General features: G+C 39.1%; 1 protein-coding gene across 1 annotated transcript in view; it reads left to right on the top strand.

Annotated features, from left to right (window-relative positions):
* The window catches only part of CEP128 (centrosomal protein 128), a 437,527-nt gene that overhangs the window by 135,531 nt on the left and 281,093 nt on the right, over positions 1 to 20,903 (top strand). The window contains exons 13-14 of the mRNA XM_060293645.1: positions 2,352 to 2,702; positions 17,619 to 18,269. Coding sequence (XP_060149628.1) covers positions 2,352 to 2,702; positions 17,619 to 18,269 — 1,002 coding nt within the window. The remainder of the gene's footprint in view (positions 1 to 2,351; positions 2,703 to 17,618; positions 18,270 to 20,903) is intronic.

Here is a 20,903-nt window from a genome sequence, read left to right as displayed (position 1 = left end):
GGTTAAAGAGCCTGGAATTTAAAATCAGCAAAAGGAATATCAAGGGAATGGTCGTCCTCTTGACAATGAGGAACAGATGTATCAGAAGAAAAGGAGAAGAAAAGGGAACTGGGAAGATTGGTATATAAAGCCAGAGGCCTGAGGGGGAGATAATGGGGAGGGGTGGGGTTGGACATACCTTTTGCTTCAAAGGTGACAGTTCTGAAAAAAACCCTAGGATAAGACTATGGGAGTGGGTGACCTAAGAGGCATGGAGTTAGTTCAGATTCCTTTGGGAATCTGAAAGCTTAGTAAAGAGTTGAAAACATGGGCTCTGGAGTCAGAGTATCTGGGTCTGAATCCTGTGCTCTCACTTGTTAGGTATGTGAACTTGGGCAAGTTCCAAGTGTTCGTTACCTTTCAGTAAAACCAAGATAGTAAGACTGCCTTACTTTAGTTTTGTGGTGGCATTGAATGAGGTAATTCATATAAAGCATTTGCACTATCCCTTGCACAACTGCTTAATAAACTTTAGTAGTAGTAGTAGTTGTTGTTGTTGTTATTACTGCCAGCTCCTTCTCATTTAGATCTCAGCTCATATGTCACCTCCTAAGAGAGACCCTCCCCAGCCACGCTGTAGATATAGACCCGTTCAAGTAGCTGTCCGTCATCACCTTGTACTATCCACTCTTGTAATTTAGCTGATAGTCTGAATATCTCCACAGTTAGATTATTATCTTCTTTGGTGTTGTAGCCAGATCTTATTAACCTTTCTGTAAATTATCTGCCTAACACATAGCAAGTGAAACCAGTCTCCCAAGTCTTTGTTGTGGGGAAAAAAATGGTGTCTCTCTGTTGATCTGGAAACCACTTGACTACTGCTTGTTAATAAAGCTGATTTCTGGCATGTGGTAAAACTTTTAGATAAGGGCAAAGGGGTAAACCACCATCACTAGGGTTTTCTGATCTCATTTTAGAATTTTCCACACAAACAAGTGCACAGTTCTCAATTTACTATTTTGTTTGGGTGGATAAAGGAGTGACTCATCTCTTCCAGGCTGCACTGAATTTAGCAAACTGAGCAAATGCAAACCTCTTGTTTTCGAGACATTATTTTTATGTTATTGCCATAATGTCACACCATGACTTTAATCATGAGAGAAATTTAACTTTATTTGAGCCACAGTTCAGGGATGATGAATCTGGAACTGAACATTCTGCTGTTAGAGTCATAGGAGGTTTTTAAATGTTTCCAGTCTCTGTAGGTGCTTCAGGACAGTGTAGATGATATTTATTGTTTGTCCAGCTTGCAGCGTCATCTTAGCCTTCTGAACCTAGTCTTACTTGGACACATGACATTTTCATGTCACCGTTGTAACCACAGGTATTTGGAAACTAAGGCTCAGGAGGGACAGCTTATGGGATACATTGGAAGCACTTGTATTTGAATTTGTCACTCCCTTCCAGAGTTTTACAAGAGTGGCTTAATGTTAATGATTATGTTCATTCTTTTATTTGTATAGAATGTTATATAATGTCCTCTCACTTTTGAAGTTAACAATCCATCTTTGCCCATTCTTCTCAGATTAAAAATATGTATGAATCATGATGATTAAGTGTAAGTTCCAAATGTATTATTGACCGCTTTTGGTTTGAGGAAGCTAGCTTTTAAGAGTTTAGGTTCTTAAAAAAAAAAAAAAAAGAAAAAAAATGTTAGGTTCTTTTCTTGATTAGGTATGTATTCCACATAAATTTAAGTTTATTTAAAAATCTATCCTGCAGTGATTTATATAAGCTCGAGGTAAGTTCATCAACTTACAACATTATGTTGATTTAGCTGGAAATAACCTATCTATAAATACTTTATTGAGAGTCTTTTAAATGGACTTTCACATACAGTGTTATCTATTACTGATGTTTCTATCATCAATGCTCATTTTTTGTTACAGAGTTTTATTTTATTATAACAAAATTTTAGGTGCTGCCAAAAAGTGAAGCATTACGTATGATTGCATATAATTGCTCTGATATCTGACAAATTTTAAAACATTGACATTTCTTCAGTTGTACAAAACACTAGGTTCTTACTAAAGTAATGCACATTGTTTTTCTCATCAGCAAGACCTTCTATTTTAGTGACAGTCAATTTGAAAAAAAAATATTTTTCCTTTTTGGATAATGAAGTCTAAAAAAGAAAATATTTTTATAAAAAATTATTCTCAACTAATGTGATCATAAAATACATGGAAAAAGATCATATTTTCTAGATTGATTGCTAATTTAGTGATGTTAGTGATTCTTGTTTGATGATATGTTATGCATCTAATTTTGACAAGAACGTGTTCCTGATATCTCACATGCTTTCTTCCTAGAATTTGACATGTGAATTGGAGAACAGGGAGAAACAGCAACTAGAGATGTTGGATGAACTGAAGGAGATCCAGAATCACTTTGAGACATGTGATGCCAGACATAAGTGCGCTGACCTCCAGATCTCAAAGCTGACTCAGCATGCTGAGGATGCAACCAAGCAGGCCGAGCAGTACCTCCTTGAGTTCCAGCAGTCGGAGGCCCTGAGACAGGTGGCAGAGGAGAAGAGAGAAGAGCTGAAGCTGAAAGCTCAGGAGTCCATTAGGCAGTGGAAGCTTAAGCATAAGAAGTTAGAGCGAGCGCTGGAGAAACAATCTGAAACTCTTGATCAACTGACAGACAAGAATAATCAGGTATAAAAGCCAAATTCCTGAGGACTGGTTTTTGCTGTGACCAACCATTCATTCATATGTCCTTTGAACAAACACTTGAATGCTATGCTGTGCATACAACCTATCAAGATGTTCTTGATAGAAGAGTCTTTATGTCTAGACTATTTCAAGGTAAAAGGTAACTTAGTTTTTAAAACCTTTTTAAAGCCTTTGTAATCTTTTAACATTCTGTGGCTTTTCAGAGTTTACGCTTAAAATAGATCCACTCTCCTCCTCTAGTATAGCTTTTAGTTCCCTAATTTGAAATTATTCTCTAATATCCAAATGGAAGAGAATCACAAAATCTTCCTTAATATCACATGCCTTTTCCCCCAATGCATTTATTTTAAAATCTCATTTATTTGTATATTTCAACTTAAGTATTGGTTAGAAAGAAGCGTTTAAAATGCAGCCGTTACTACTGGAGCATTTTCTGGCAGCTTCTATAAGTTAAGTGAGTGACATTGATAATCTCGCTGACGGTATTATCAGATCTCAAACCTCTTTAAGACTTTTGTGCCTCTTTGATAGCAACAAAAAGCATTTCATTGATCTGTGTATGCATTTCACATCATCTTTTCTCTTGTATAATCAGTTACTTTAAATGGATTTTATGCTCCTATGTTGATTCTCAACTGTATCTTTGCATTGAATTAAACCCAGATGTTTCTAAGGTAATAAGCAGGAAAGTCATGATTGATTTTTATCCATGTTTAGTCTTGGTTTATCACTTCTGCTTTGTCATTTGTCACTTGTCAAGAAATCTGAATGTTCCAGAAGAATAGTCATTTGGATAAGTCGACTTTCTTTCAAAAGAAAGCAAAATGTAGGGCAATTATATTTATAAAATCAATTGTCAGCACTTAAGAGTGACAAATGCTTATTTCATGACAGATGAGCTGTCATGGAAAAGATGCTTTCGTTTTTATGTATGAATTTCTTGGACATATAAAAGATGGAGGAAGTGATCCCTTTGCACTCATTGTGGAGTGCTTTTCACTTTAACCCATCTGACACTTACTGGATGACTAGTTGCCCCAAGGTAAAGCAGCTCTAAGCATTTCAGGCTTGAATCTGAATTGATTTGATCCCAGGAAATTGCTCTACCTTGATTATTCTGTTGTCAGCCTGGTTTGGCAGCTGGTTCAATGAGCCTGGGTATAAGGGAGGTAGCTAGAGAGAAGAGTGGTTGGGGGGATTGATTGATTGAGAACCATCTGGGGATTTTACTTAATTAGAGGAAATTTAGAAGGGTCCATGCCATCAGACAGTATCCTAATCCATGGTACTGAGAGTTATCTAGATTGAGCTTTTCAGAATATTAAAATCTGTTAAACAGTCATTTCCCAGAATACTCTTGATATAATTATTTTTATCACTTAGCATTGCTAATGATAAGCAAAGAAGTAGCATTAAAGTGATTGCCACAGTTAGGGTAGTATTACAATTATCACAGCAGGCATTGTAATTTCCACTTTAAAAGCCTTAAAAATTAATGCAGCATGTCGCAGTTAGAGCAACGGTTAATCAAGGAAGAAAGGGTAACAGATATTTCACTGCAAATTCAAGTGTCCAGTAAGTCTGTGATGTGGAAATACATTGTAAATAATTTTGGAAAAAGTATATTTTTAATATCTTACTGAATAATGCCTCTAAAGAGTATTTAATTTTTAATAAAATCACAGAGCCACCTTAGGGCAGTAGTAATACAGCCTACTCCTTTTTTGTTTTTTAGGACTAATTATTTTCCAAAAATGACTCCAGGGTATATTTGGAAGTGTGTGTTAAAATAAAAATGATACTGGTTTACAAATAAAACACATTATAGTTTAAAGAATGAGTTAATTGTTTAATAAGTAGCCTTGTTGAGCCATTTTATATGCTCAGATAATACAATTTTTGGATTTTCAAAATAGTTCTGTGCCTACTTCTGTTTTTCTTTTCCAGCTTAATTTATTTTCTGCTTTAAAATGTGCCACTTAAAAATTCATTAGAAGGCCAAAGGCTTTTATTCTCTTAAAAATTGCTCTTATTTATTTTTTTCTGCTCTTTACATTTTGGAATATTGGTAAGATTATAAGATATATATCATATCACAAAACTACGTCATTACTGAAGACTATGTAATATCAAACAAATAGCATAGCATTGCAGAAAAAACCCAGAAAGGTAAGGTTGTATACTTTCCTTAAGAGAAAACCAAATACCGTATTCTAACCCATATATATGGAATCTAAAAAAAAAAAAAAAAAAGGGTTCTGAAGAACCTAGGGGCAGAACAGGAATAAAGACACAGATGTGGAGAGTGGACTTGAGGACACGGAGAGGGGGAGGGGTGGGCTGGGACGAGGTGAGAGAGTGGCATGGACATATATACACTACCAAATGTAGAATGAATGACTGGTGGGAAGCAGCTGCATAGCACAGGGGGATCAGCTCGGTGCTTTGTGACCACCTAGAGGGGTGGGATAGGGAGGGTGGGAGGGAGACGCAAGAGGGAGGAGATATGGGGATACGTGTATATGTATGGCTGATTCACTATGTTACACAGCAGAAGCTAACACACTGTTGTAGAGCAATTATACTCCAATAAAGATGTTGGGGGAAAAAAAAAGACAATGACATGGATGTTTATATCAGGGAATCATGATATTCTTTAGAGATATGTAGATGAACGTATATTGGAAGGTCTAAAATTCTATTGATATAAATAATCTAATCATAAATTGTGATACTTTTGCCTTTTTCTTTTACATCTTTATTAGAGTATAATTGCTTTACAATGGTGTGTTAGTTTCTGTTTTATAACAAAGTGAATCAGTTATACATATACATATGTTCCCATATCTCTTCCCTCTTGCGTCTCCCTCCCTCCCACCCTCCCTATCCCAACCTTCCAGGCGGTCACAGAGCAGCGAGCTGATCTCCCTGTGCTATGCGGCTGCTTCCCACTAGCTATCTACCTTAAGTTTGTTAGTGTATATATGTCCATGCCTCTCTCTCGCTTGGTCACAGCTCACCCTTCCCCCTCCCAATATCCTCAAGTCCATTCTCTAGTAGGTCTGTGTCTTTATTCCTGTCTTACCCTTAGGTTCTTCATGACACTTTTCTTTTTCTTAAATTCCATATATATGTGTTAGCATATGGTATTTGTCTTTCTGTTTCTGACTTACTTCACTCTGTATGACAGACTCTAGGTCTATCCACCTCATTAAAAATAGCTCAATTTCGTTTCTTTTTATGACTGAGTAATACTCCATTGTATATATGTGCCACATCTTCTTTATCCATTCATCCGATGGTGGGCACTTAGGTTGTTTCCATCTCTGGGCTATTGTAAATAGAGCTGCAGTGAACATTTTGGTACATGACTCTTTTTGAATTTTGGTTTTCTCAGGGTATATGCCCAGTAGTGGGATTGCTGGGTCATATGGTAGTTCTATTTGTAGTTTTTTAAGGAACCTCCGTACTGTTCTCCATAGTGGCTGAACCAATTCACATTCCCACCAGCAGTGCAAGAGTGTTCCCATTTCTCCACACCCTCTCCAGCATTTATTGTTTCTAGATTTTTTGATGATGGCCATTCTGACTGGTGTGAGATGATATCTCATTGTAGTTTTGATTTGCATTTCTCTAATGATTAATGACGATGAGCATCCTTTCATGTGTTTGTTGGCAGTCTGTATATCTTCTTTGGAGAAATGTCTGTTTAGGTCTTCTGCCCATTTTTGGATTGGGTTGTTTGTTTTTTTGTTATTGAGCTGCATGAGCTGCTTATAAATTCTGGAGATTAATCCTTTGTCAGTTGCTTCATTTGCAAATATTTTCTCCCATTCTGAGGGTTGTCTTTTGGTCTTGTTTATGGTTTCCTTTGCTGTGCAAAAGCTTTGAAGTTTCATTAGGTCCCATTTGTTTATTTTTGTTTTTATTTCCATTTCTCTAGGAGGAGGGTCAAAAACGATCTAGCTGTGATTTATGTCATAGAGTGTCCTGCCTATGTTTTCCTCTAAGGGTTTGATAGTTTCTGGCCTTACATTTAGGACTTTAATCCATTTTGAGCTTATTTTTGTGTATGGTGTTAGGGAGTGATCTAATCTCATACTTTTACATGTACCTGTCCAGTTTTCCCAGCACCACTTATTGAGGAGGCTGTCCTTTCTCCACTGTACATTCCTGCATCCTTTATCAAAGACAAGGTGACCATATGTGCATGGGATTATCTCTGGGCTTTCTGTCCTGTTCCATTGATCTACCTTTCTGTTTTTCTGCCAGTACCACACTGACTTGATTACTGTAGCTTTGTAGTATAGTCTGAAGTTAGGGAGCCTGATTCTTCCAGCTCCGTTTTTCTTTCTCAAGATTGCTTTGGCTATTCGGGGTCTTTTGTGTTTCCATACAAATTGTGAAATTTTTTGTTCTAGTTCTGTGAAAAATGCCAGTGGTAGTTTGATAGGGATTGCATTGAATGTGTAGATTGCTTTGGGTAGTAGAGTCATTTTCACAATGTTGATTCTTCCAATCCAAGAACATGGTATATCACTCCATCTATTTGTATCATCTTTAATTTCTTTCATCAGTGTCTTATAATTTTCTGCATACAGGTCTTTTGTCTCCCTAGGTAGGTTTATTCCTAGATACTTTATTCTCTTTGTTGCAGTGGTAAATGGGAGTTTTTCTTTATTTCACTTTCAGATTTTTCATCCTTAGTGTATAGGAATGCCAGAGATTTCTGTGTGTTAATTTTGTATCCTGCTACCTTACCAAATTCATTGATTAGCTCTAGTAGTTTTCTGGTAGCATCTTTAGGATTCTCTAGGTATAGTACCATGTCATCTGTAAACAGTGACAGCTTTACTTCTTCTCCGATTTGGATTCCTTTTATTTCCATTTCTTCTCTAAGTGCTGTGGCTAACACTTCCAAAAGTGTGTTGAATAAGAGTGGTGAGAGTGGGCAACCTTGTCTTGTTCCTGATCTTAGTGGAAATGCTTTCAGTTTTTCACCATTGAGGACGATGTTGGCTGTGAGTTTGTCATATATGGCCTTTATTATGTTGAGGAAAGTTCCCTCTATGGCTACTCTCTGCAGGGTTTGTATCATAAATGGATGTTGAATTTTGTCGAAAGCTTTCTCTGCATCTATTGAGATGATCATATGGTTTTTCTCCTTCAGTTTGTTAATATGGTTTTTCACATTGTTTGATTTGCATATATTGAAGAATCCTTGCATTCCTGGAAGAAACCCCACTTGATCATGGTGTATGATCCGTTTAATGTGCTGTTGGATTCTGTTTGCTAGTATTTTGTTGAGGATTTTTGCATCTATGTTCATCAGTGATATTGGTCTTTAGTTGTCCTTCTTTGTGACATCCTTGTCTGGTTTTGGTATCAGGGTGATGGTGGCCTCGTAGAATGAGTTTGGGAGTGTTCCTCCCTCTGCTATATTTTGGAAGAGTTTGAGAAGGATAGGTGTTAGCGCTTCTCTAAATGTTTGATAGAATTTGCCTGTGAAGCCATCTGGTCCTGGGCTTTTGTTTGTTGGAATATTTTTAATCACAGTTTCAATTTCAGTGCTTGTGATTGGTCTGTTCATATTTTCTATTTCTTCCTGATTCAGTCTTGGCAGGTTGTGCACTTCTAAGAATTTGTCCATTTCTTCCAGGTTGTCCATTTTATTGGCATAGAGGTGCTTGTAGTAATCTCTTATGATCCTTTGTATTTCTGCAGTGTCAGTTGTTACTTCTCCTTTTTCATTTCTAGTTCTATTGATTTGAGTCTTCTCCCTTTATTTCTTGATGAGTCTGGCTAATGGTTTATCAATTTTGTTTATCTTCTCAAAGAACCAGCTTTTAGTTTTATTGATCTTTACTATCCTTTCCTTCATTTCTTTTTCATTTATTTCTGATCTGATCTTTATGATTTCTTTCCTTCTGCTAACTTTGGGGTTTTTTGGTTCTTCTTTCTCTGCCTTAGGTGCAAGTTTAGGTTGTTTATTCGAGATGTTTCCTGTTTCTTAACGTAGGATTGTATTGCTATAATCTTCCCTCTTAGAACTGCTTTTGCTGCACCCATAGGTTTTGGGTCATCATTGGGTCTCCATTGTCAATTGTTTCTAGGTATTTTTTGATTTCCTCTTTGATTTCTTCAGTGATCTCTTCGTTATTAAGTAGTGTATTGTTTAGCGTCCATGTGTTTGTATTTGTTACAGATCTTTTCCTGTAATTGATACCTAGTCTCATAGTGTTGTGGTTGGAAAAGATACTTGATACAATTTCAATTTTCTTAAATTTACCAAGGCTTGATTTGTGACCCAGGCTATGATCTATCCTGGAGAATGTTCTATGAGCATTACAGAAAAATGTGTATTCTGTTGTTTTTGGATGGAATGTCCTATAAATATCAATTAAGTCCATCTTGTTTAATGTATCATTTAAAGCTTGTGTTTCCTTATTTATTTTCATTTTGGATGATCTGTCCATTGGTGAAAGTGGGGTTTTAAAGTCCCCTACTATGAATGTGTTACTGTCGATTTCCCCTTTTATGGCTGTTAGTATTTGCCTTATGTATTGAGGTGCTCCTGTGTTGGGTGCATAAATATTTACAATTGTTATATCTTCTTCTTGGATTGATCCCTTGATCATTATGTAGTGTCCTTCTTTGTCTCTTCTAATAGTCTTTATTTTAAAGTCTATTTTTTCTGATATGAGTATTGCTACTCCAACTTTCTTTTGGTTTCCATTTGCATGGAATATCTTTTTCCATCCCCTTACTTTCAGTCTGTATGTGTCTCTAGGTCTGAAGTGGGTCTTTCGTAGACAGCATATATATGGGTCTTGTTTTTGTATTCATTCAGCCAATCTTTGTCTTTTGGTGGGAGCATTTAGTCCATTTACATTTAAAGTAATTATTGATATGTATGTTCCTATTCCCATTTTCTTAGTTGTTTTGGGTTCGTTATGGTAGGTCTTTTCCTTCTCTTGTGTTTCTTGCCTAGAGAAGTTCCTTTAGCATTTTTTGTAAAGCTGGTTTGGTGGTGGTGAACTCTCTCAGCTTTTGCCTGTCTGTAAAGGTTTTGATTTCTCCATCAAATCTGAATGAGATCCTTGCTGGGTAGAGTAATCTTGGTTGTAGGTTTTTCTCCTTCATCACTTTAAATATGTCCTGCCAGTTCCTTCTGGCTTGCAGAGTTTCTGCTGAAAGATCAGCTGTTAACCTTATTGGGATTCCCTTTTGTGTTATTTTTCCCTTGCTGCTTTTAATATGTTTTCTTTGTAGTTAATTTTTGACAGTTTGATTAATATGTGTCTTGGTGTATTTCTCCTTAGATTTATCCTATATGGGACTCTCTGTGCTTCCTGGACTTGATTAACTATTTCCTTTCCCATATTAGGGAAGTTTTCAACTATAATCTCTTCTAATATTTTCTCAGTCCCTTTCTTTTTCTCCTCTTCTTCTGGAACCCCTATAATTCGAATGTTGGTGCGTTTAGTGTTGTCCGAGAGGTCTCTGAGACTGTCCTCAGTTCTTTTCATTCTTTTTTCTTTATTCTGCTCTGCAGTAGTTATTTCCACTATTTTATCTTCCAGGTCACTTATCCGTTCTTCTGCCTCAGTTATTCTGCTGTTGATCCCTTCTAGAGTATTTTTAATTTCATTTAATGTGTTGTTCATCATTGTTTGTTTCCTCTTTAGTTCTTCTAGGTCCTTGTTAAATGTTTCTTGCATTTTTTCTATTCTATTTCCAAGATTTTGGATCATCTTTACTATCATTCTGAAGTCTTTTTCAGGTTGACTGCCTACTTCCTCATCATTATTAGGTCTGGTGGGTTTTTATCTTGCTCCTTCATGTGCTGTGTGTTATTCTGTCTTCTCATTTTGCTTATCTTACTGTGTTTGGGGTGTCCTTTTTGCAGGCTGCAGGTTCGTAGTTCCCATTGTTTTTGGTGTCTGTCCCCAGTGTCTAAGGTTGGTTCAGGGGCTTGTGTAGGCTTCCTGGTGGAGGGGACTAGTGCCTGTGTTCTGGTGGATGAGGCTGGATTTTGTCTTTCTGGGGGGCAGGTCCACGTCTGGTGGTGTGTTTTGGGGTGTCTGTGGACTTATTATGATTTCAGGCAGCCTCTCTGCTAATGGGTGGGGTTGTGCTCCTGTCTTGCTAGTTGTTTGGCATAGGGTGTCCAGCACTGTATCTTGCTGGTCGTTGAGTGAAGCTTGGTGCTGGTGTTGAGATGGAGATCTCTGGGAGATTTTCGCCATTTGATATTATGTGGAGCTGGGAGGTCTCTTGTGGACCAGTGTCCTGAAGTTGTCTCTCACACCTTAGAGGCACAGTATTGACTCCTGGCTGCAGCACCAAGAGCCTTTCATCCACACGGCTCAGAATAAAAGGGAGAAAATGTAGAAAGAAAGAATTAGTAGAAGTAGAAAGAAAGGAAGAAAGAAAGAAAGAAAGGAAGGAAGGATGGAGGGAAGGAGTGTGGAAGTAAGGAAGGAAAGAAAGAAAGAAGATAAAGTAAAATAAAAGTAAGATAAAATATAATAAAGTTATAAAAATAAAAAATAATTATTAAAAAAAAAACGGACGGATAGAACCCTAGGACAAATGGTGGAAGCAAAGCTATACAGACAAAATCTCACACAGAAGCATACACATACACACAAAAAGAGGAAAAGGGGAAAAAATCATAAATCTTGCTCTCAAAGTCCACCTCCTCAATTTGGGATGATTCGTTGTCTATTCAGTTATTCCACAGCTGCAGGGTACATCAAATTGATTGTGGAGCTTTAATCTGCTGCTCCTGAGGCTGCTGGGAGACATTTCCCTTTCTCTTCTTTGTTCTCACAGCTCCCAGGGTCTCAGCTTTGGATTTGGCGCCGCCTCTGCATGTAGGTCGTTGGAGGGCGTCTGTTCTTCGCTCAGACAGGACGGGGTTAAAGGAGCCGCTGATTCGGGGGCTCTGGCTCACTCAGGCCGGGGGGAGGGAGGGGCATGGAGTGCGGGGCGGTCCTATGGTGGCAGAAGCCGGCGTGACGTTGCACCAGCCTGATGCGCGCCGTGCGTTCTCCCGGGGAAGTTGTTCCTGGCTTCCGGGACCTTGGCAGTGGCGGGCTGCACAGGCTCCCTGGAAGCGGGGTGTGGATAGCGACCTGTGCTCGCAAACAGGCTTCTTGGTGGCGGCAGCAGCAGCCTTAGCGTCTCACGCCCCTCTCTGGGGTCCGCACTTTTAGCCGTGGCTCGCACCCGTCTCTGGAGCTCCTTTTAGCAGTGCTCTTAATCCCCTCTCCTCATGCACCAGGAAACAAAGAGGGAAGAAAAAGTCTCTTGCTTTTTAGGCAGGTCCAGACTTTTCCCCGGACTCCCTCCTGGCTAGCCGTGGTGCACTAACCCCCTGCAGGCTGTGTTCACGCCGCCAACCCCAGTCCTCTCCCTGCGCTCTGACCGAAGCCCGAGCCTCAGCTCCCAGCCTCGCCCACCCCGGCGGGTGAGCCGACTAGCCTCTTGGGCTAGGGAGTGCGGGTCAGCACCGATCCTCTGTGCGGGAATCTCCCCGCTTTACCCTCCTCACCCCTGTTGCTGTGGTCAGAAGCTTTCCCCCTCCGCCTCCAGCAGTCTCCGCCCACGATGGGGCTTCCTAGTGTGTGGAAAGGTTTTAATATGTTTTCTTTGTAGTTAATTTCCTCCTTCACAGCTCCCTCCCACTGGTGTGGGTCCCGTCCCTATCCTTTTGTCTCTGTTTTTTCTTTTTTCTTTTGCCCTACCCAGGTACATGGGGGAGCTTCTTGCCTTTTGGGAGGTCTGAGGTCTTGTGCCAGCGTTCAGTAGGTGTTCTGTAGGAGCTGTTCCACGTGTAGATCTATTTCTGGTGTATATGTGGGGAGGAAGGTGATCTCTGCCATCTTCCCCTCATTGCCTTTTTCTTTTAAAGTGCTTTTTGAAGTCATTGGTTTTTATATGTGCTTTGAAAATGATAAAGGAAAAAATCTGAACTTGGATTTTGATCATAATGTATACACTTCTGAATGTTTCCAAATTCATGTTCTTTTTTATAACATGGGAATGATCCCTAGGTTTGGTTTGGTTTTGTCTTGTTTTTCTTGTTGAATTGGCAGAATAATTGGCTTGCCCATGTATTGAGCTTTTTGCTTGATAGTATTTGACTTCAAGAATCTTAAATTGCCGTCTTTTCCTTCTGTGTATTGCCTTCATGCTGAGGGAAATAAAAGAGCTATATGTAATATATACTGTCTCTTAATATTTGAATTTCTTAATGGTTGAAAAGTAAGAAGGATCAGTGCTAAAGTGCATACTTTTTTAATGTGTAATTGTTATACGCAATATAAGAAAGGCTAGAGCACTGATATGTTAGTATAATCCAGTAGTCTTTCTGCATGTTCCCTCACATGCAGAAAAATAACCTTTTTTTCTTTAAAAATTTTTCTTGTCTACCTTTTAGTTAATTCAAAAAACTATATATACTGGGCAGTCAGGCCTTTGAGGAATTGGTTCCTGTTCCTATAATCTCCATGGTTTTAGGCCGTATCATTCTTTTGGCTTCACACCAGCCATTTTCAATCCTCGTCTTATAATCTTCCCTTACAGCTCTTCTTCTATGGAAGCAGTGTTTGGTTAGAACATTCCCTTCCCATTGTTCCTGAGTGCTACTCATTTCTCCATTTCGCCTCCACATTTCCCAAGGATTTTCACACCTGGCTTCCCCTCAGCCTGTCTCATTACATGTAATTCTTGCCAGTATCTTCGGTGATTTCCAAGTTCAAGTCAGCAACCCGTTGAACTCTGTATCCTTATACTTCACTAATTTCCTCTTTTATAGTGACCTTCAAATCACTCAGCAGCTAATTTCAATGGCTAAGATTTGTCATCATCTGTAATTTCTGTGTTCAGATCTTTTGTTCTAACATTTCAGCCTCTGTCCACATTTCTTTTATTCCCTTTTCCTCTTTTAACTGTTACCATCTGCTTTGGATCTCTCCACATTCCTTTGGTTGACCAGCTGTTTCCTGGAATCGGTTTTTTCCTGTCAGACTGGACTTTGTGAAAAGCTACTCTGATGACATGTTCACCAGCATCTTCAATTACTTGCTTCCACCTCACACATTTTACTGATGTTCAATCTGGAATCAACCCAACTCTCTAGTTTTTCTGTTCCTGCTCTTGAGTGGTACTAGCAAAACTTATGTAGGATATCAATTGGCTCCTATAGTGGTCTTGGTTACCTCCCTGACTGCACCGCAATTCATTCCATTCCATTAAAAAATTAATGTAGGCCAGCTACTATGCATATAGCCCTCGTCTGATCAAGAACTATTCTTCTTCTGAAGAATGAACTATGAAGTCTGTTGGAGAGCTTCTGGTAAACATTTACTCATTCCTAAAAAAGATAACACTAGGAGGGAGATGTTCCTCTTCTCTGAACATTGTTATATTTGGCTGTGATGCCAGAAATGGCTGAAGCTATCTTGCTATGGTCCTGAGAATGAAGCCTCCCTCCAAGGGAGGGTACTACTGAGAGCAGTGCAGAGAGGCGGATCTAGAGCTTTGACATACTGTGGAGCAGTTCTGCCTGGAATGATAATAAATTACCTTGTAGTTTAAGCCAGCTTGAACTGGAGTTTTCCCTTGCTCTCAGCAGAAGAAATTCAAGCTTATGTGAAACATCAGTTCTAGGAGTAAGGAGCTATAAGTTAAAGAACCTAAAATGTAGGATTGATTAAGTGGAGAAGTGGGGTCAGGACAGGGAGGATTGTACTTTTCTAAAGGAATAATTGGAAAACCTTGCCATGCTGTTGATTGAACCATCAGAAGTCATACCTTGGGACCTTGATGCTGTGCTTCAGGCGATGGTATTAAGTGACCAGTAGAAAAACTTTAGGATGTTGGTGTCTGTTGTGTACTTATTGCAGCCTTCAGAAAAGTCCTGGAAGGCAAAGACAAGTATAGGTTGAAACTGATCTGTCTAAAAGCAGAGAGCAAGATTTGGGGGCACTGGGAGACTGAAAATCTGCAATGTATAATCCGCATTTACTGAATCTGCTAATTTGGAGTTGGAAAAGCCAAATTGTTTCTCCATGCTGAAGTTAGTCCAAGCAAGAGAGAGAGGTAGGAAACTTAGCAGAAATTTAAATGAGGTAAAAAAAACAAGCCTGATTTTTCAGGCCCCTTTCAAGTTCTCCTACTTAAGTGCTTCTGGCCAGACAAAGGAGACCCAAGTCCATTGTTCTGAATTCCCTCAAGATAAAGTCTAGTCAACTGAGGGCCCCTGGGAATGTCCAGGATACTGAGGTGGCGGTTAAGACACTGACATTTTCAGACTCGAAGTCAATGTCTAGACAAAATGTTGGGCTATGGCTACTAGCCAAGCATTAACCAAAAGAAAATAGACAGAACTTACTTAGCTTTTAGTATCTATATTGCCAAAGAAATTCTAAACTTGACCAACATAGTCGGATACTGTCCACCCAAAGGCTGTCACGTTGGTCATGAATTGATGTAATATTTGGAACACTGAAGCTGAGGGCGAAACATGGAGAGTTGTAGAGTATCAGAGCCTGAGCTTTGAAGGACTCTTCTTGAGACACCCCATCTCTGGTCTTCCCATCATGTGAGAAAAATAAATATCCTTGCTGTTTAAACCACCTTACGGTATTTTGAAATCAAAGACATTTTATGTGTTAGGACCATCTTGGAAATACGATTTTTATCTTCAGGGCTACATGGAAGTCTTTTAACTCAGGGCCAGGGGCCTATGTTATCTGTTCCAAACATTAGTCACTATATTTATGCACCCTCCCCTCATTCTAAGGTCCCTCCCACATTACCCTTACAGCCAAGACTGGATTCTGTCAGTTTTTGTCTTCTTTTGTGTGGTATATAGAGTGACCTCCCAAAGATGTGTCAGCCTAACTCCTGGAACCTGTGAATAAGATGAAAAATCACTCCCATGATTATGATATGTTACTTGGCAAGTTGATTTTAAGATAAGGAGATTATCTGGATGGACCTCATCTAATCACAGGAGTCCTTCAAAGCAGATAAATTATTCTGGCTGTTGGGAGAAAGGGAAGTCAGAGGGATTCAAAACATGATAAGGGTTCAGTGTGGTGTTACTGGCTGCAGAGACAGAGGAGTCCATGAGCCAAGGAGTGTGGGTGGCCTTCAGAAGCTCAGAAAAACCCCTGGCCCAAAGCTAGCAAGGAAACATGTCCTAGGTCCACAGAACTAAATTTTTCCAACACCATGAATGAACTTGCAAGTGGATTCTCCCCCCAAAGCCTCCAGCTAAAAGCCCAGGTTAGCTGACACCTTGCTTTTAGCATTAGGAGACCGGAGGCAGAATACCTTGTCAGGATTTACAACCTCTGGAAAACAGTGAGATAATAAATGGGTGTTGTTTTAAGCCATGAAATTTGTTGGAATTTGTTACACTGCAATAGAAAAATAATACATCCACCCTTAGGCTTATCTATATTTCTAGCCATTTTTCCTGCGTTGAAATCTTTCTTCTAGAGTAAACTCTGTCATCTGTGTTCCAGACTCTTTTCAATAGAGGGACATTGCGTTATCAGTTATCCCCTCTCTTCACAGCTTTGATCACTATCTTGCATAAGTACCTCCCTGAGATCCTGGTTTCTCCTTGAACTTAAATCCCACCCCCACTTTTTGTTTCTCCCTTCCCACTAGTCTTCATCACAACCCTTTGATGTAGCTTTTATTACTATCTTTATAAAGATAAATAATTTCTTTAAGGCCATAGAACTGCTTATGACTGGACTGAGAATCAAATTCAGTTCTCCTGGTCAGAGCTCAACTGCTTAATCCCCTCCTTTTGTTATTTCTCATGTTAGCTTCATGCTGATTCTCCCTGTTAAAATGAGAGGGATTTGAGGAAACTATTTTTTTTTTTTTTGAAGTGATTGACTCATTACATTTTATCATGAATTGTTTCACACTGCAGTGTAAAATGTCAAGTATAAAAATGCCTTGAAACTGTTTGCATCTTAACTCATTATTTCTAATTCTAAAATGAATCTTAATTTTTTTTTTTTTCCGGGTTCAAGCCATGGTAGGCATCAGTAACCAGGTACAGAAATGGTCTTGGTGCCAGTGTTGGGGCGGGGGTGGGGGGGCAGTTTCAGCCTCCTCAGCTGCTGGCTTTTTCGTTTGCATTGATGGATGGTGAGGATTAGCAGATTAGTTCTTGGCTGCCGTCCCTCAGTGTCAGCCCTAACCCCCTAAAACAGCTGGCAGAGGGCGATGGCCTTCTGGTCCTTTGACTTTTCTTGTGAGTCCTTTCCCAGCCTCTCCTAATCTTAAACTCATTTCTACATGGGACTTGAAGACTCCCTGTTAACATTACTGGTGTGTTTCTTATCACTGTGGACATTATTTGATTAATAATGACTGATTGTACCAAAACCTTCCGTAGATTATATTTGTTTGCTTCCCTGTATTATCTTCCGAATCTTTTTTGTATCTGTTTTGAGGTTTCTCCTTTTTAAAAGTGTGCCATTGAAATGCAAATCATGTTACTTTAAGTAACACTGTATTATTTCAACCTCTGGTAAATTATAATTGGAGCCTTTTTTTCCCCCATTCTTTTGATCAATTTTATCTTACATTTAAATAATTATTTATGATCATGGATTGATATGTTTTGGTGATGAAAATCTGAAACATATATCTCAGTGTGGTACTACTTCAGAGCAATTGTACTTTTCTTCCTTTTTCTAGCCTAAAAAGTATTTTTCATTAAAAAACCAGAAAGAAGTACAAAATATTATTTTATGAATTTTTCTTCTCCTTGTGGCTTAAACCTTATTTTTGTTTTCTGGCAGTGTATATGGTGAATTTTACAGTAATTTTTGCTTTCTGTTCCTAACCCAATAGATTCTAAAAGAAAAGGATGAATTGAAAAGTCAGCTTTATGCAGCGTTACAACAAATAGAGAATCTTCGAAAGGAATTGAATGATGTGCTAACCAGGCGCGCCCTTCAAGAGGAGGAGCTTCACTGTAAGGAGCAGAAACTAAGTGATGTTAAGTCTCATCAAGCTGACCTTGAACTAGAAGTCAGGGATTCCCTGGATACCATCCATAGGCTAGAAAGTGAATTGAAAACGCAGAGTAAGATTCAAAGCCAGATGAAAGCTGAGAAAGCGCACCTGGAGGAAGAAATTGCAGCGCTGAAGGAGAGCCAGGCCAAGGACCAAGCTCAGCTTCTTGAGATGCAAGAGGCCATCAAGGACTTGAGTGCCATCCGGGCAGATCTCGCCAATAAATTGGCGGAGGAACAGAGAGCCAGGAAAGAGGTACTTAAGAACCTCTCTGACCTCAAGACACAGGCAAAATCCAAAGACGAAGAAACGGCTACGATCGTTACACAGTTAAAGCTGGAAAGAGATGTTCACCAGAGGGAGCTGGAAGATCTCACATTCTCGTTGCAGAGTATGAAAACGAAACATGAACAGAATATCCAGGAGCTGATGAAGCACTTCAAGAAAGAAAAGAGTGAGGCCGAGAATCATATTAGGACACTGAAGGTACCCGCACTGAATTATCCTGATGATACTGGAGGAAATTTTCTGGTGGCTCATGAAGTTAATAAAGCGTAAACTTTTAGAGATCATTCTGTATTCCCAAGCACTGAAGGGAAGATAGAACTAACAATAAAGAGGCTTATTCATGCCTGTTCAGCCAGGTTGAAATGAGTTATAGCAGCCACCTGGAAGCACCTAGTTCAGAGCACTGAAGCCCTTTAAAAAGAACGTTTAGCTATTTTGGGAGTTCAGGAGAGGCAGAGGCAGCAGTAAGTCGTGGACCTGAAACGAGCCCTCATTCAACATTTATGATCTCCTAAAATATAAAAGGCAAAGACTTGTCAAGGCCATAGAAGCTATAACCATGGTCATTGGTATGGTAACTAAAGTGGATCAGCTTATGGGTTTTGTAAACCCAAGGCTTTTGAGATTTACCCCTTCTTTTCCAAATCAAAGTTGCCTGGGTAAATGCATAATTGAGATCTTACATTTGGGGAAATATTGTAAGATCTAATGGTATTAGCATTTATCACCATGCAGGGGAATCATTTCATAACATGATTGTCAGGAGTGTGATAAATCTATCCCTCCTTCCTGCTTTAGTTTTTCTCCATAGCACTCATCATCATATGATATAGATTCCATATTTTTAATTTTTTAATCTCCGTTTATTAGTATGAAAACACCATGAGAACTGGATTGTCTTTTCCCTCAATCTGTAGGAGGAAAAGGCTGCCCAATCTTTCAAGGCCCAATTAATTTTTCACTTCTTTTATGGATTCACTGAAGATGGCATATATCTCAACTGAGGTTGGGATAAATCTTTCTATTCTCTGTGTTTCCATAGCTCTTTTTTGGAACTGCTAGTACAGCACATTCAGGCTGCCTTATATTATGGTGTGTTTATTGTGTGTTCCTACATCTCCAGAGGGGCAGGTAGCAGGTCTTAGCCATTTTTGTATCCTCTTGTGGCGTCTACCATGATGTTTGAGACATACAGAACATGTTCCGTGGATGTTGGGTTAAAATGTTTGAAAAGCTAGAAATCAAAGGATTTGCTGCTGACTTGCTTTGTGATCTGTCTGGTTTGGCTCTTTCTCTGTAATGTGGTAAAATTGCTTTCCTCATCCAAAGGAAGTGCTTTGTATTTGTGTATAGTGAGGTGACAATAAAGCTTTAAGAAATTACCTGTATATAAAGAAGACACCGTTTAGAACTATTCTGTAGATTCTCCAAAAACTTTAGATTTTTTTTTTAATTCGGAAGACTGAGATGCGGAGGGATATTATAGTTACTCTATAATGTGGTACAAAAGAAGCATACGAGCTTAACAGGAGAACCAGAGATCGTGAGAGCCCAGTACTCTTCTCTTAAACCGAATAAGTTACCCATAGGAACAGCCCCACCTCATGCTATTTTATGAATATAATTCCGTACTTTTGACTCATTTATATTAATTAACAGGAGTTGATAGCAATGGTTGTCATTGAAGATTTAATATACTGAGTTATGTATAAGAGGGCTTTAGATAAATAGCTCTGTAAATGTTACATTTCTTTGTCTTTCAGCTTCACCTTAATCTGTTACTTTTTCTGAGTCTAATAAGTGTGATACATTACCCATATTTTTTTCTCTGCAGAAGTTATATTTTTCCCCATCTAGATCTACCCTTCTCATGCCTGTTTTTTTTTTTTTTTTGCGGTACCCGGGCCTCTCACTGCTGTGGCCTCTCCCGTTGCGGAGCACAGGCTCCGGACGCGCAGGCTCAGCGGCCATGGCTCATGGGCCCAGACGCTCCACGGCACGTGGGAGCCTCCCGGACCCGGGCACGAACCTGCGTCCCCTGCATTGGCAGGCGGACTCTCAACCACTGCGTCACCAGGGATGCCCTCATGCCTGTTTTTAAATTTAAATGTAAACTATTTTTATGAAATACTCTAGCTGCTATTAATATTTGAAGGATATTGGGTTATCACCTTATTATGATTTCAACAAAAATAATTTTGTAGGAGCCCTTATTGGAATCAGAAGACCAAGAGTCGAGTTCTGTATTTTTGCCATTTGCTGGCCATATGATCTTGGTCAAGTTACTTAACCTTTTTGTACTTCATCAGTAGAATGGAAACAGTAATGTCTTTCTCTATCACAGGGTTTTTTTGAGTGTTATATCACTTTGTAAACCCTAAAATGAAATGTAAATGTAATAATGAAACTACAACAAGAAGTAAGTTCTTAGTCAAACTTAGGCATTACTGTGCTTGTAACTGTTTTAAAAATAGGTTCTCTGGGGGCAAAGAGGGGAACCCTGATTTGTAGCATTTGCCAAGTTCAGCAGTATAAAACCCCCCATTTGGCTGGTTTCAAGCTATCAAACAACATCACTGGAGGCACAGTTGGGAAGAGATGAGCACAGTTGGTTCCTGAGTGTCTCTATGAGCTGGCCCAGACACCACTGGCCTTGGGGGAAAACTGTCTATACCTACACTTTTTATAAGACACAAAAAATGCTAAGTATTCTACTGAAACTTAAAATAATAATCGAACAATTTTCCTGATGAGAGACTTTATTTTGTAAGTTTATTTTTGGGTAGTGAATACAGGATTCCTCATTAAAAACATCAGTTCTTTTGTTAACTC

Source organism: Globicephala melas, chromosome 2 (assembly GCF_963455315.2).
Source record: "Globicephala melas chromosome 2, mGloMel1.2, whole genome shotgun sequence".
Classification (NCBI taxonomy): Eukaryota; Metazoa; Chordata; class Mammalia; order Artiodactyla; family Delphinidae; genus Globicephala; species Globicephala melas.
This window is presented reverse-complemented; position numbering and strand designations above follow the sequence as displayed.